The sequence below is a fragment of the Anomaloglossus baeobatrachus genome, chromosome 4 (genome assembly GCF_048569485.1).
Source record: "Anomaloglossus baeobatrachus isolate aAnoBae1 chromosome 4, aAnoBae1.hap1, whole genome shotgun sequence".
Classification (NCBI taxonomy): domain Eukaryota; kingdom Metazoa; phylum Chordata; class Amphibia; order Anura; family Aromobatidae; genus Anomaloglossus; species Anomaloglossus baeobatrachus.
This window is the reverse complement of record NC_134356.1, coordinates 219,197,222-219,214,326: the sequence shown is the minus strand read 5'-3', so window position 1 is coordinate 219,214,326 and position 17,105 is coordinate 219,197,222. Positions and strand designations below refer to the sequence as shown.

The 17,105-nt window shown below is 44.6% G+C and overlaps 1 protein-coding gene across 8 annotated transcripts in view; it reads left to right on the top strand.

Moving 5' to 3' along the window:
• Window positions 1–11,563: 11,563 nt before the first annotated feature.
• BRD8 (bromodomain containing 8) overlaps window positions 11,564–17,105 on the top strand; it is a 90,008-nt gene continuing 84,466 nt past the window's right edge. For all 8 annotated transcript variants that reach the window (XM_075344665.1, XM_075344664.1, XM_075344663.1 and 5 more), the window contains exons 1-3: window positions 11,564–11,639; window positions 11,725–11,821; window positions 16,070–16,139. In XM_075344665.1, the coding sequence (XP_075200780.1) occupies window positions 11,621–11,639; window positions 11,725–11,821; window positions 16,070–16,139 (186 nt within the window). In that variant the 5' untranslated portion in view covers window positions 11,564–11,620. The remainder of the gene's footprint in view (window positions 11,640–11,724; window positions 11,822–16,069; window positions 16,140–17,105) is intronic.

The following is a 17,105-nucleotide window of genomic DNA, read 5'->3' as shown; positions in this document are numbered from 1 at the left end:
TCATGAATCTATCTAAACTTGTCACAGAGCTAGCAATGGCGGAGGGGTACAACACGATCCCCCCCACCAGAGCATGTTAGATTGTGCGGGCAGAGATTGACAGCCGGATCTAACTTGTTAAAGGGAATCTATCATCAGGTTTTTGCCACCTAATCTGAGAGCAGCATAATGTAGGGGCAGAGATCCTGATTCCAGTGATGTGTCACTTACTGGGCAGCTAAGTGTAGTTTTGATAAAATCACTGGTTAATCAGCAGTAAATTATCATTAGAGGACTACTTGGCGTGTGCCAGGTAGTCCGGTATATTCATGAGCTCTGTATAACTGCTAAATCTTCAGCAGAGAAAACATTGATTTTATCAAAATGACAGCAAACAGCTCAGTAAGTGACACATCGCTGGAATTAGGGTCTCTGTCTGTACATTATGCTGCTCTCAGATGAGGGAGCAAAAACCTGGTGACAGATTCTCTTTAACAGGCGCAGGTGGATCTCCGATCCTGTTAGCTGCACTTGATGGGTAGGTAAGTATTGGTACGTCCTTAGTCGTGAAGGGGTTAATGCGACTATGTCAGCAGTTTTTTACTGCCTCATCTGAGAGCAGCATAATGTAGGCAAAGTGACCATGAATCCTACAATGTATCACTTAGTTTACTGGATGCGGCCCTTCTCACACAATTAGAGGTTTTAGATGTAGCAATGCAGCAGAGCTGAAAAAGGCTGCCCCTGCCCACAACAGGCTCTGTATGTACAATGTCTATAGACAGTAAGGTGTCAATCAAAGGAGGGGCAGAGTCAGACAACATGGCCGTAGTCAGCTAGCCATAGCAATGATAAACACCAAGTGATAAAACACTCAGTTTAAGTAAAGAACAGCACAGGTGGGTGGCATGTGACACATTGTTGAATCCTGTGTTTTAACCCCTACAGCATGCTGTACTTAGATTACATAGCAAAAATCTGTTGACAGATTCCCTTTAATAAAACTTTTGCAATGTCTTAGTAATGATGGAAATTGTGGTCCAGCACTGACCCCAGTCTCCGCAACATTCAAACAAGGGATCTGATCTGCTGTACCTCAGAGCCGACAGTGTGATAGAGCAGCAGAGCTTTGCTCCATACACTGTTTACATCCAACCTTGGCCGCATCTGCTGACGGATGATCAGTTGGGTTGTAAGTATTCGAACAAGACGGATTTGATAAACTGAGGTCATTAATATCATAGAAGTGGATAGCCTTTTTAACCAAATAACAAAATTTTTTTGTGATAGACTAATAGATGGACTAGGACTAATAGATGGACTAGGACTAATAGTAGAATGGACATGTTCACGTAAAATGTAGATTACGGGCTCATTCAGACGGCCGTCCCGTTTGTCCTGTTCAGTTCCTGTTTTTTTGCGGACCTACTGATAGGACCATCTTTTCAATGTCTTTTGTGTAGGATCGGATGGCACGCTGAAGCACTTCCATGTGCAACAGTTCTTACAAAAAAACACATTGGATGCTGTATGTCCGCTCCGTTATTATGGAACATGTCCTATTGTGTTCCGGAATAACGGACCGTGACTCAATACCAGGTCCGGCGTCAGCACCCGGCAAACACGGTCAAATGCCGGGGCCCTGGGCTACCAGGGGGCCCACTCACGGTGGCAGGAGTGGCGTACCGCTACTCAGGGGGGCCTGCTGCCCGCGCTGTCCTCGCCCCCCCTCCTGCCGAGGATCGCACTTTCAATTGCATCGGCATCGCAGTTGCCGATGCAATTGAAAGCAATGATGAGAGAGTGAGCAGCGCGCTCCCTCTCATCATTCTCCCCGCTGTGACTGTCAGCGCTCTGACAGGACTGCATTGGAGCGCGACAGCAGTGGACACGCCGAGTAGACCGGAGCAGCGGGGGAACGAGGAAAAGTGAGTATGTACTAGTTACTTTGGCCAGACGACCATGGGAGCTATATACTACATGAAGGTGCCTAACACTATCTGGGTCTGTACTGTGCTTTATGGGGGTGTATACTACATGAGGATGCCTAATGCTATCTGGGTCTGCATTGTGCTATATGGGGCTGTATACTACATGAAGGTGCCTAATGCTATCTGGGTCTGCACTGTGCTATATACCGCCTGTATACTACATGAGGATGCCTAATGCTATCTGGGTCTGCACTGTGCTATATGGGGCGGTATACTACATGAGGATGCCTAATGCTATCTGGATCTGCACTGTGCTATGTACGGGATGTGCACTACATGAAGGTGCCTAATGCTATCTGAGTCTGTACTGTGCTATATACGGGCTGTATACTACATGAAGGTACCTAATACTATCTGGGTCTGTATTGTGCTATATGGGGCTGTATACTAGATGAGGGTGCCTAATGCTATATGGGTCTGCATTGTGCTATATGGGGCTGTATACTACATGAGGGTGCCTAATGCTATATGGGTCTGCATTGTGCTATATGCGGGCTGTATACTACATGAGGGCGCCTAATGCTATATGGGTCTGCATTGTGCTATATGGGGACTGCTTGATGTTATATGGGGATTGCATAGTGCCATATGGGGGCTGCATAGTGCCATATGGGGGCTGCATAATGCCATATGGGGGCTGCAAAGTGCAATATGTGGGCTGCATAATGCTACATGGGGGCTACATAATACTATATGGAGGACTATGGGAGCTTCATAACACTATATGGAGGAATATGGGGGCTGCATACTACTATAACCCCAGAGTTGTATGTCCCCTCCACCCCGGTGCTGTATACCCCCCAGAACTGTATGCCCCCCCCACCTCAGAGCTGTATACCCCCAGAGCTGCATGTAACCCCCCACCTCAGAGCTTTTTGTCCCCCCACCCCAGAGCCACTGCCCCCCTCTAGAGCTGTATACCCCTTTCCTCAGTAGTATGGATGCCCCCCAGTAATGTGTATGTCCCCAACCTCTCTTGTGATGTATATATAGCAGTGTTAGTGTGCTCTATGTGCAGCCATGTCTGTTAGTGATGGCCACCAATCAACGTGGCACAGACAAATGCCCAGGAGGAGCTGGATGGAGACAAGCGGGGGAGGTGAATGAGGCTGTTGCTGTCTTTCCAATATTAGAAATATCTCTAATATGTCTGTGTGTACATGTATAATCTGTATCTGTGTATGTCAGTGTATATGACTGTGTCTAGATTTATGTCTATTTATATGTGTTTTTGTGAAGTTCTCTTTAAATATATTTGTGTACGTATGCCTGTATGTGTATGTATCTGTGCATGTCTATGTGTGGATGGGGCCCACTGAGACTCTTTCGCCCAGGGCCCAAAAAACCTGGAGCCAGCCCTGCTCAATACATGTCAATGAGTCCACAAAATCCCAAAGCCGCACAGCACTTCAGTGTGACCTCTGTCGGGTGCCCGTACAGTCTGTGTCTCACTCCCGCGCCAGCCCCCTGGCTGCTTGCACTGCAGTTTGTCAGCATCTGCCCGCACTGCATTGCGAGTAGCCACGGGGATGACAAGCGCTGCCGTCAGGAAGTTAGCTAAGTTCATTACCTGCTGTGATGAAGTCTGTTGCACTCCTGACATCAGAGCTCATCACTGACTTCCATGCCCGCCGCGTTCTCACATCAAGTTTCGCGAGTGGCCTGAGACTGTGACTAACAGTGACATCACGTGCAGCTCGCGATACTTCGCTTGTGAACGCTGCGGACTATGGAAGTCAGTGACGAGCGTCTTGACAACAGCACTCGTCATCCCCTGGGTGACCTGGGCTGACCAATGTTATGTTAGCTCAGGTCACTGCACTGCTCTCCCAGCCAATGAGGAACATTCTGTTCTTCGATGACTGGGACAGTGACTATGGTATGGATCGTCGTGGGACCCTCTTATTGGATTATGCTGGACCGGATTTGATTTTTCTTTCCAATAAATTGGTGAAAGAGGGAATGTGTTGTTTGTTGTCTATTTTTTTTTATTACTCACTGGGTTAGTGATGTCGGGTAACTGATAGACACCATGTCATCATTAATCCCAGAGCTTGATGCCAGGTGACATTACACAGCTGGTATGAACCCCATATATCACCCCATTTGCCACCGCATCAAAGCAATGGGATGAGCTGGGGCAAAGATCGGCGCATCTAATGGATACACTATTTCTGGGATGGCTGCGGGTTGGGGAAGGTTGAATAACCGTGGACCTCCCTAGTCTGAGAATACCAGACCACAGCTGTCCGCTTTACCTTGGCTGGTGTTCGAATTTGGCGGGACCCTACGTTTTTCGTTTTAAATTATTTATTTAATTTAAAATAACAGCGTGGGGTGCCCTCTGTTTTGGATTATCAGCTAAGGTGAAGCTTCCAGCTGTGGTCTGCAGGCTGCCGCTGTCTGCTTTACCCTCGCTGGCTACAAAAAATAGGGGGCACCCCTTGTCGTTTTTTTTTATTATTTACTCTTTTTTTGGCTAACTACAGGGCTAAACACCCATTAGTGCAGGGGTCTCAAACTCAGCTGGGTGTATGGGCCGCATATAGAAAAAAAAATTGAGAGGGGCCGCATTATTTGCAGGACAAAGTGAAATTTTTAATGAATCCATGTTTTTTTCTATACACCTTTGGATCACTTTTTTTTAACATTTTTTGCTCCTTTATTATAACTTTTTTGTTAAGTTTTTATATATAAAAAAGCATTTTGAACACCAACAAAATTCATGCTGTATTTTGAATTTTTTTTTACATTTTATCACTTTCTTGTAATATTGTTTTACAATTAGCAGTATCATATAGTAGTCTTAGCCAACATCTTGTAATAATATCTCCTATCCGTGTGCCCTGTAGTAAGGTGCTCATCCTTATGGTATTGTTCCCATCCTGTAGTATTGTGCCCATCCTTGTGCCCTGTAGTATTGTGCCCATCCTTGTGCCCTGTAGTATTGTGCCCAGTAGTATTGTGCTCATCCTTGTGGTATTTTGTCCAGTAGTATTATGCCCAGTAGTATTATGCCCATCCTTGTGCCCTGTAGTATTGTGCCCAGTAGTATTGTGTCCATCCTTGTAGTACTGTGCCCAGTAGTATTGTGCTCATCATTGTGGTATTGTGCTCATCCTTGTGCCCTGTAGTATTGTGCTCATCCTTGTGCCTTGTAGTTTTGTGCTCATCCTTGTGTCCTGTAGTATTGTGTCCATCCTTGTAGTATTGTGCCCATCCTTGTAGTATTGTGTTCATCCTTGTGCCCTGTAGTATTGTGCCCATCCTTGTAGTATTGTGTTCATCCTTGTGCCCTGTAGTATTGTGCTCATCCTTGTAGTATTGTGCTCATCCTTGTGCCCTGTAGTATTGTGCTCATCCTTGTGTCCTGTAGTATTGTGCCCATCCTTGTAGTATTGTGCCCATCCTTGTAGTATTGTGCTCATCCTAGTAGTATTGTGCTCATCCTTGCAGTATTGTGCCCATCCTTGCAGTATTGTGCCCATCCTTGCAGTATTGTGCCCATCCTTGCAATATTGTGCCCATCCTTGCAGTATTGTGCTGATCCTTGTAGTATTGTGCCCATCCTTTAGTAATACGCAAAAAAAATTCTCACCTTTCCTCCATTCTGTCTTATCAGGCTGTGTGCCCACAATTAGTGTTTGCTGAGATTTGAATGCAGCATATTCCAGCTGCATCGAAAACCCTGTGATATACAGAACAAGCAGAGTGCATGGGATTTCTAAAAATCTCATACCCACTGTGCCTGTACGGCCCGCAGTGATAACTGACCTGCGGTGCAGCTTTCAGAAGTCGCAGCATCTGAATTTATCCTGCAGAGTCGTATGCCCTCCCTTGGGATAACACAGCGAGGAGACCGCAGCGCACTGAACCCTGATCACGGGCTGCTGCGGTCTCCTGCGGAGGAGACTTGCAGCTCCGCAGGTCAGGACCCGCCACATCCAGGACGCAACGGGTCCTGATCGGAGCACGTACCTTACCTGCTTGTTGCGACCCTATGACAGGGGTCGGTGCCGACAGGACTTACTGCAATTGAATCCATTTGCAGTGCCGCGCAGAGGAGCTGTCTGCACTACAGTATACCAATGGCTGCTGCCCGCCAATCAGATGCAAGGAAGTGACGTCGCTATATGACGTCACTTCCTTGCATCTGATTGGCAGGCAGCAGCCATTGGAATAGAGCAGACAGCTCCTGTGCGCTGCACCGCAAATGGATTCAATTGCAGTAAAGTCGTGCCAGCGCCAACCCCCGACATAGGGCCACTATAGTCACGGGTTCTGCAGGCCGCAACAAGCGACCTCAGGGGTCCCATGCGGCCCGCGGGCCGCGTGTTTGAGACCTCTGCTTTAGTGCCACATGAAAGGCACTAAATGATGCAAAATTACAAAATGCTGGGCATTGGGACATTATATATGTCTTTCTCATCTATATCTATGACGAGCGCTAACATTATGAGGTTAGCTAAGTTCATTACCTGCGGGGATGAGCTCCACTGAACTCGTGACGTCAGTGCTCATCACTGAGTTCCATGGTCTGCCGCATTACATTAAGTATTGCAGGCTGTGACTAGCGATGACGTCGCTCAGGTGATGTGCGGTCACAGCTGGAGTCCTCCACCGGTGACCGTAGCAGTGCTGGAAGCATCGTGGGACCTTGTGTGGATTACGTCAGACCTGGAGGGGTGTTTGGGGTGTTAATAAAGTGGTGAAAGAGGTTGCTTTTTTGTCTTTTATTTTAAATAAAGGATTTTTAGGTGTTTGTGTTTTTTTACTTTCACTTACAGATTAGTGATGAGTGGGTGTCTATAGATGCCTGCAATCATTAATCTAGGACTTAGTGGCAGCTATGGGCTGCTATTAACTCCTTATTACCCCGATTGCCACTGTACCAGTGTAGTCGGGAAGAGCCAAGTAAAGTCCTGGGACTTTCACATCTAATGGATGCTGCAATTCCGGACGTCTGCTGACTGATATTTTTAGGCTGGGGAGCTCCCAATAATGTGGGTCTGCCCAGCCTGAGAGTACCAGCCCCCAACTGTGAAGCTTTATCTTGCCTGGGAATCAATATTGGGGGGACCGCACGCCGTTTTTCTTTTAATTACTTATTTATTTTACTGTACGATATAGACCCGCCCACTGGCGGCTGTGATTGGTTGCTGTCAAACAGTTGTGGGCGCGTCTGACTGCAACCAATCACAGACGTCGGAGAGTGAGGGAAGCAGTGAATATGTATGAGCCTAATGTGCGGCCTGCTCGGGAAGAAGAAGAGCTGTCGTGGGAGCAGTGGGAGCCACCCCGGTGATTGGTGAATATGTAGCGCTTGCTCCTACCACTTGGGCCAGATTCTTTTCCCCATAGACTTTACATGGGGATGAGCATCTGGCCAGATACCGTTGATTTTATGTAACTCTCCTTCCTAAAAGGGTATTCTCATGTTATTAAATTGCATTAGTTAGTTAGACAGCATGGAAATAAACAATTATGAATGGACTTGTTTTCCTATCTGCTGTCATTCTCTTGAGAATGAGAACTTTTATCTTACATACTGTACATCTTGTTTCCATGGAGCTTGTTCGTCTACTCATGGCTCTGTCAGGAGCCTGTGCTTGTTAAAATGCCCTGTTATCCCTATATTGAAATCTCTCCAGAACAAATACTGACAGACCATTAAAGTGTAGTTGCAGGATAAAGCTGCTCACCAGAACTGTCCTTCAAGAAGGAATGCCCAAGGACCAGGAAGTAAGGAGACTGCAGAGGGTTGAGATGCTCAAGCGACCACTTCAGAATAAGAGCTTATTCAGATATCCATGCAAAAGAATCTGAATCCATACCTGCCCACCCCCATGGCTGGAACCCGGATGCTGCCGGGTAGAATACAATTAATTTCCACTCGGCAGCAGGGCTCTTAAGTGCCAGCACTGGGGAAATTCAGAATGCTATTAACCTGTAGATTAAACCATATCCACAAGTTAATAGCGGTTTTCACATGACTTTTAAGCCACGTGACCCTTATAGCCAATCAGCACGAGTTCTCCAGCCCAGTATTGGATTTCTTTCATACACAAGTAAGGCAATTTTTGGATAATACAAATGATTTTTGCTTAAAGTAGATATAAGATGTAAAAAAGAATAATGGATGCATTTTTATGTTTTGATGTACCAATTTTTCTACCCTAATGCACTCACCAAGCCATTGCTTTATCACTTACTCTAGTTGGGAGTAGAAAAAAAAGTGTAAAAATGTAAAAGCAGTTTAGTAATACATTAGCTGCTCATCTTCTGTTTGTGCAGAGCGCAGCAGTCGTGATGAGTTTGAGGCTGCTGTACGTGGTGCAGGCAGGAGCTGAGATGACAAAGCTCACGTCATTATTCTAAATGTTGTCATTTAAAGTGGCCCATGCCACGAGGCATACCATATGTTGTGTGCCAAAATATTGCCTTTATAGTGAAGGTGATTGTCTAACTGTGACAAGGCCTCAGAAACTATTTGTGGCTGTAATCTTCACACTGTATGCTTTGGGTAACAAGAGATAGTCATACCAATGACACCATTTTTGAAGTGCTCAAAGGTTTCGTTAGAGAAGTGTTAATAAGAACATTTATTCTCAACTACTAGCCAATATAAAACACCAGAAGTCACCCGACGGACAAGCAAAACGCTGATATAGGTGATTAAATCATTCATGCTGCCATTAAAATAATTCTTCTTGGCAGTGACACGCTCACACCGGGGCCATGGGGTGACTCGTTAATGGGCAGCGGTTCTATCAAGGTTGGGAATTTAGGGAAAACCGCAAATTGGGTTTTTCAGGGTCACAGAGATGGAGTTCAAATCAATCTGCGCACATATTAATGAATCAGACAATGAAACGCGTTCATCGTTTTAGCAGAAGCTTACTTCTGACCCGTGTATTAAAAAAACTTGTGATTATACAATACAACATTCGACTTCGACCTTGAAGCAAGAACAAGGAGTGAACATCCCACATCTCACATCCTTCATCCCAGCTGGTGAGAAAATCATGATTATAAAATTCTCTCACTATATTATTAAAACCTCTTTGTTCATTGTTCATTCTGGCTTCATTATCTCCGTTAACACCGTACTGTACACACATCTAAAGTGGGCTTTACACGCTACGATATATCAAACGATATGTCGTCGGGGTCACGTCGTGACGCACATCCGGCATCGTTTGACATATCGTAGCGTGTGACAGCTACGAGCTAGTGTGAACGAGCAAAAATACTCACCTTATCGTTGCTCGTTGACACGTCGCTCATTTTCAAAAAATCGAACGTCCTTCTGCGTGCCAGTTGTTCATTGTTCCCGTGGCAGCACACATTGCTCCGTGTGACACCCCGGGAACGATGAACTGCAACTTACCTGCATCCCGCCGGCAATGCGGAAGGAAGGAGGTGGACGGGATGTTTATGTCCCGCTCATCTCTGCCCCTCCGCTTCTATTGGCCGGCCGCTGTGTGACGTTGCTGTGATGCCGAACGTCCCTCCCCCTTCAGGAAGTGGATGTTCGCCGCCCACAGCGAGGTCGTTCGGGAGGTAAGTACGTGTGATGGGGGTTACTGAATTTGTGCGACACAGGCAACAAATTGCTCGTGCCGCACAAACGATGGGGGCAGGTGCGATCGAACATGCGATCGCAAGAGAAATTGAAGCGTGTAAAGCAGCCTTTAGAATCATATTATGGCGTTTATGCGATTGTCATATAGACACACAGATATTTATGCAACGACATCTATATTTTGATTATCTACATACACAGATCATCTTATTATATTTGGACAAACAGCCTATAGCCCAGGCCTAACCTCACAGTTCTGGCTCTGGGGCGCTGCGGTGGCGTGGCCCGCATCCATGACCCCGGCGGTGTCAATCAAAAGGGATGGGGAATTGATGGAAGATGGGGATGGTAGTTCGTGACACCACTTGTGAACTGGTGTTGACCTCCTCCTTACCCCAGATGGAATTCCACACCTCTGGCTGAGGTGCAGTACCTCTGTGGCGACTGAAGCCTCAGGGGCGCCACACTAGCACATCACCCTGTGTAAGTAGGAGTTATGCAGCCGATAACATGATGATCTAACAGAACAAATTAACTTCTGTATTCCCATCAATATTTATAAGTCAGTGTAAACAGGACAGTAAACAGGCGCTGATTTACTTATATATAGTGTAATTACACCTTCAGGCAGGAGCTACATGGTGACCTTCTTGGCCGTGACAGGCTAAATTTCCCTAGGTGTTGCTGCTATGTGTGATATGTTGCGCATGACTTTTATGCCAGAAAAAATGAGGCAAAAAATGTACACTACTTTGGTCCTGTATACACTATTGTACTCTATGGCTTCTAGAATAGGGCAGTGGAAACTTAAATACTGCCATCTCTGGCATCCCGGCTATCACTAGGTCCCCATGACGTCAGTGCATCATTGGGGTCTCATAACTGATGGCGACATTAGCGTGCTGGCCAAGGACGTTTGCATCGCCCTGTGCTGGCTGTCATTGAGCACCAAAGTGGGCACTAGGCGAGGGTAGTGCTGGCACAAACGATACAACCACCCAATGTTGGAGAGTTATTGTTGGTTCTTCGTCTGACTGCTCGACCAGGATTGGGAGACTGGTGCTCCTATGAACAGTCATGGGTTCTTTTATCGTTCAGTCAGGGATTCTCCTCAAAGCACCTCCACCCTGGACATTACTGGGATGTGATACCTCTCGTCCTGGACATCGATCTAACTGACCCCTGATTAATCCTGTGTACCCCGCAGGGGGAAAAGCGTCGGGAAGACGTTTCTGATGAGGACTTTGACCTGTGGACCTCTTTGCCAGATAAGTGACAACCTTATTATTGATGGCATATTAATGCTTGGTCATGATTAATCTGGTTTTTTTTTAAATTTATCTTTTCTTTTTTTTCACTGATTTTTGTGGTGCACTCTTTCTGTGTTGTGTAGGGTTGATTAGGGATTTATAGGGTTTCCTGTCGGTGAACGGGGCACCACAACCCTAGGGTGTCATACCCTCCATTGCTAGGTAGGGGCATATTCAAGGCTCATTATGGTCAGACTGTCCCTTCCTATTTATCTGGTATTAATATTCCCTCCCTTTCACTACACTAGAGTTTTTCTTTTGGTAAATTGTTTTTTTTATACCTTATTAAATGTACTAATTAAAGGTTATATTTTATATGGGGTTCCTCTTTTGGTTTATATGGTTAGGTCAGACCACATGATTGCCAAGGCCTACTATGCATGTATGGATGACGAGTGGTTTGTAGACCCCACAAACTCTAGTGGTAAGACACACAGATTAGCTGTATTGTGTTCTGACTTTGTACAAATGGATTGCATGTAAATACTTTATACACGGTCATGATTTTGCAATGGTTGGATGTTAGTGACTCTTGGACGTATTAACATCCACTGATTAATATTGGCATATGCCATTATACTGAGTGTCCAGGTCCCCTAGAGTGATCCATCAGGAAAACGTCAGACATACTGCGCATGCGCACAAGGTGATCCGCGCACACATCAGAGTCCACAACTTCCAAACCTCCAGAGCGCGCACTCTGACGTCATCGACCTGCGCCGTCGCGATTCTATTACTCTATTGTGTGACAGAAAATGGCTACCGGGACCGGGAGTAAGTACGGAGGGTTGTTGTTGTTCTCCATGGACTACTTTCTACATGGTACACACAGGTTTATTTTTTGCATTTTTTACTCTAGAACACAAGCTGCTGAACATCGGTCCCACCGAGCCATGGTCTATCCGGGAGAAGCTGTGCCTCGCCTCCTCCGTGATGCGCAGCGGCGACCAGAACTGGTGAGTGAGGCCATCACAGCCGTCAGCCCCATGACAACCTCCGGCAGCAGTGTAATGTAGGCTCAGGAGTTGTCACTCACCTGGTAGAAATGTCAGTACTGGCCCCTGCTCGGTTTCTGCTTCTCCCACTGATTACATCCCGAGAATAGGATCACCTAATGTAATAAGGGAATTGCTTAGATAGCACTTACAGCTGTTATTGCCATACTCCAGATCACGTGGGAGCAGCAGCCCCTGGTGAGGGTCCAGTGGGCACATCACAGCCAAGGCTCAAGTGATATATTCTTACAGGAGTTCTTCTGGTGGGAATGAGAAGTCTGCCGAATGGTGAAAGTCTGTCATGCACAAAGTGTCATGAGTTCATTCTATCCCCCTTGTGGGTGGACAGTATGCGATATACATATATGAGGTCACTTGACGACTAGATCCAGCGCTTCTCCATTATCTCTATTGGGCAAAGCCAAGTGAGACTAGTCAGTGTGCAGATGACATATCTGCAGTCAGGTGGCCTCTAGATCCAGCGCTTATCCATTTTATTATTATTGGGGAAAGCCAAGTGAGACTAGTCAGTGTGCAGATCACATATCTGCAGTCAGGTGGCCTCTAGATCCAGCGCTTCTCCATTTATTATTATTGGGGAAAGCCAAGTGAGACTAGTCAGTGTGCAGATCACATATCTGCAGTCAGGTGGCCTCTAGATCCAGCGCTTCTCCATTTATTATTATTGGGGAAAACCAAGTGAGATTATTCAGTGTGCAGATCACATATCTGCAGTCAGGTGGCCTCTAGATCCAGCACTTCTCCATTATCTCTATTGGGGAAAGCCAAGTGAGACTAGTCAGTGTACAGATGACATATCTGCAGTCAGGTGGCCTCTAGATCCAGCGCTTATCCATTTTATTATTATTGGGGAAAGCCAAGTGAGACTAGTCAGTGTGCAGATCACATATCTGCAGTCAGGTGACCTCTAGATCCAGCGCTTCTCCATTTATTACTATTGGGGAAAACCAAGTGAGACTAGTCAGTGTGCAGATCACATAACTGCAGTCAGGTGGCCTCTAGATCCAGCGCTTCTCCATTTATTATTATTGGGGAAAACCAAGTGAGACTAGTCAGTGTTGTAGATCACATCTGCAGTCAGGTGGCCTCTAGATCCAGCACTTCTCCATTATCTCTATTGGGGAAAGCCAAGTGAGACTAGTCAGTGTACAGATGACATATCTGCAGTCAGGTGGCCTCTAGATCCAGCGCTTATCCATTTTATTATTATTGGGGAAAGCCAAGTGAGACTAGTCAGTGTGCAGATCACATATCTGCAGTCAGGTGACCTCTAGATCCAGCACTTCTCCATTTATTACTATTGGGGAAAACCAAGTGAGACTGGTCTCTGTGCAGATCACATACCTGAGGTCACGCTTTGGGAGTACAAGAGCATTTTGACAGTATTCATCACACATTGTCATGATGTGGTAGTCCCGTAGAGTGCCTATAGGGTTTTTTGTTTTTTTTTTTAATCAAGAGACTGGACAACTCCATTTAGACACAATAATAATTGTATTATTTTTCCATGCAAACTTGCCAGCAATCACCTGATGAAGAATCAAAGCTCTCCTTCATTGGCTGATTGGATCATTTATGACGGCATAAAAGTCATCATTAGCACATAACCCTGTATTAACAAGGTGTCCGGTCAGCAGCATGATACTCTATGTGGACAGAATACTCCTATTAACAATCCCTCTGTTCCCATTAGTTATTATTGGTCAGAATAAACAAGCTCCAATCAACTTGTATATAGTTTACCATTAACAGTCCAAAATGGGCTTGTCTTAGTAGGTCTTTAGGCTTTGATTATATTTTGTCCTTCAGCTATGTCACAGAATTATAGTGTTCTCCATTGTCTGGATGCCTTAGAAGCATGTATACCTTTTATAACTTGTTTTTATCGCATTTTTTACACTGTTACACTACACAACACTACACTCCTAAAAGGGTGCAATATTGGCACATGCTGGCATCTGTTGTTCCACTTTTCACATATAATCAGCTAAAACACATTACTTTTTTGTGTATAAACTTTCGGAAAATGTTATGAATGTTTGGCCTCAAATCAGTATCTGCGTGCCTTGTTTTTTAAGTCTCTTTTCTTGTCGCGGTGTTCTTGCTGTTTTTGTGGCAATTTCTTAAAATTTGCAGACGTGGTTCACGACTTTTGCAGAGAAAAATTGTCCTTATTTTTGTCTTTGACCTTTTGTTATAACTTAAAAGCATAGAAAGTTGCACGTTTGGGAAAATTCTCAAAAATTGTGCCAAATGTTTTTGGCTTAAGTGAAATCACTCCAGGGGTAGGCAAAGTAAATTTAAGAAACATGTTGAGGTTTTTTAAAAGATAGCAATTGAAACAAGTTAAAGGGAATATTTCAGCAGGTTTTTACTACGTAATCTGAAGACCACAGGTCATAGGGGCGGACACACAGATTTCAACAATGTGTTATTTAGTACCCTGTGTGCTGTTAAATTATAGTGAAGTGTATCACCTGAGCTTATCATTGCCTGGATTACACTAGTCCGGCACACCCTCTCCTACTCTGATTAGCAGCTCACTGTCCATAGATATTGTATATACAGAACCTGGCAGCTCTCTGAACTCTGCTGCATTGTATATCTAGTATATCTAAAAACTCTGAATGTGTAAGAATGGTTGCAGCTAGAAATCTAAGTGATACATCCTTGCATTCAGGATCTCTATTCCTACATTATGCTGCTCTCAGATGAAGTAGTAAAAACCTGCTGACAGATTCCCTTTAATAAAATCTGGAAAAACCAAATTCAGCCCACAATGGCGTACATAGAAAAACACACAGGTGAACGCACAGGAAATGTACTTAAAAAAAAAAAAAAAAAGTGTTTTGTCAAAAATGAAAACTCTGGGAATAACCCACTTAAAGGGAACCTGTCACTGTTTTTTCGGCCTATAAGCTGCGGCCACCACCAGTGGGCTCTTATATAGAGCATTCTAACATGCTGTATAGAAGCGCGCAGGCCGCTGTGTAGAACGTAAAAAACACTTTATAATACTCACCTTAACGGGCGGTGCAGTGTAGTTGGGCCATATGGGCGTCTCCGTTCTCCGGTGCCTCCTCTTTTGGCCATCTTCGCCCTCCTTCTGAAGCCTGTGTGCATGACACATCTACATCACACACACTCGCTCGTCCTGCGCAGGAGCACTCCAATACTTTGATCTGCCCTGAGCAGAGCAGATCAAAGTGCGCCTGCTTTGGACCTCAATGCCGGCGAGTATGGATGACGTAGACTCGTCATACACCCCGGCTACAGAAGAAGGAAGACAAAGATGGCCGAAAGAGGCGGCGCCGGCACCGGACAACGGAGACGCCCATCTGACTCAAATCCATCTCACTGACCGTTTAGGTGAGTATTATAAAATGTTTTTTATGTTGTACAGAGCGGCCTGGGCTCTTATATACAGCATTCAAACATGCTGTATATAAGAGCCCACTGGGGGTGGCCGCAGCTTATAGACCGTAAAAACAGTGACAGGTTCCCTTTAAATGCAATGAAAAATTTTTCCCTATGGGTATGTTCACAGATAGTTTTTATTCAGGTGGTCATAAACTATCCATTTTATAAGTGGAAACCCTTGAGGAATCCTTCCCTTTTGTTGCAATTAATTAGTCTTGTTTAAAGCACCACTCCAGCTTTTGTTATTTTTTTATTTCAGCATGGGAGTGGTGCATTAAATATAAGTCTCCTGATCCCGGTCTTATGCTCCCTTGTTGCCGTCTTCATCTTTTTCCAGCTTTGTTCCTATCGGTCTCCGGCGATATGTGACCTCCGGCATCTCTCGTGTTTTATGGACAGGTCACAGCTCCATACAAGTCTATGAGAGCCTTATTCTGGCTCTCATAGATTTACATTGAGTACTTGTGATGTAAACTTTTGGCCAGTCAGAAGATACGGGCACAAAATGGCGCTGTGAGACTGGAGCGATGCCAAAAAAGGATGAAGCCTCTACAAGGTGAGTATATGACAGGGAGCAGAGGACTAAAGCCACTCCAGCCCTTAAAAAACAAGCAAACACTGGAGTGATGCTTTAAACCTCTTTGATTATTTCCCACCCACTTTTTAAAGCTGGGATATCTGTGATGATGATAATTTCCTGCTAGTGTTTCCAGTCCAAATAATTATTTTATTATACTCCATTTTTTTAATGTATTTCTTTTTTTTTAGGGTGTCTGTGAGCCGTGCCATCAAACCTTTTGCAGAACCCGCTCGTCCTCCCGATTGGTTCTCCCAAAAAGTAAGATGATTTTATTGTATAATATATGAAATTAGGAAAAAAGAAACCCCAAAAGCTGAGCTTCTGTACTGCAGTGGTTATGCGCACAGATATGGAATACCAATCATGAGAACATACACATGATGAAGTATATTTACAAAGTTAGGGTAGGGACACGTGACTTTAAGATGCTGACGAAACTGCCCAATTTTCCAAGACTAAAACGCGTGAGTAAAATACTGGCAGTTGTCGCTCTTCCCTGGCATCTTTTACATTTTTTTTTTTTTTTGCAGTGGTTTGGCTGGTATTGCAGTTACAAATGTTTGTGTGTGTAATATATATATATATACATATATATATATATATATATATATATACATACATACATACATACATTATTTCTTTTTGTGCGTTTTGAAAAAACACCACAGGAGAAAAAGCAAAATGGACATAATTTCACACAAAACTCTAAAAATGGGCCTGACAAAATTGTTGGTACCCTGAACTTAATGTTTGGTTGCACACCCATTGGAATAAATAGCTGCAATCAATCGCTTCCTATAACCATCAACAAGCTTCTTACACCTCTCAACTGGAATATTGGACCATTCTTCTTTTACAAACTGCTCCTGGTCTCTCATATTTGAAGGGTGTATTCTCACAACAGCAATTTCAAGATCTCTATATATTTTTTCAATGGGATTTAGATCTAGACTCATTGTTGCCACTTCAGAATTCTCCAGCGCTTTGTTTCCATCCATTTCTGGGGGCTCCTTGAAGTATGTCCTCCTGGAAGACCTATGACCTGGGACACAAATCCAGCTTCCTGAATTTTTGCTATGTTGCAACCCAAAATCATTTAGTAATCTTCAGATATCATGATGCCTTGCACACAGTCAAGGCACTCAGTGTCAGAGGCAGCAAAACAACCTCAAAACATCTTTGAACCTCCACCATATTTTACTGTAGGTACTGTGTTCCTTTCTT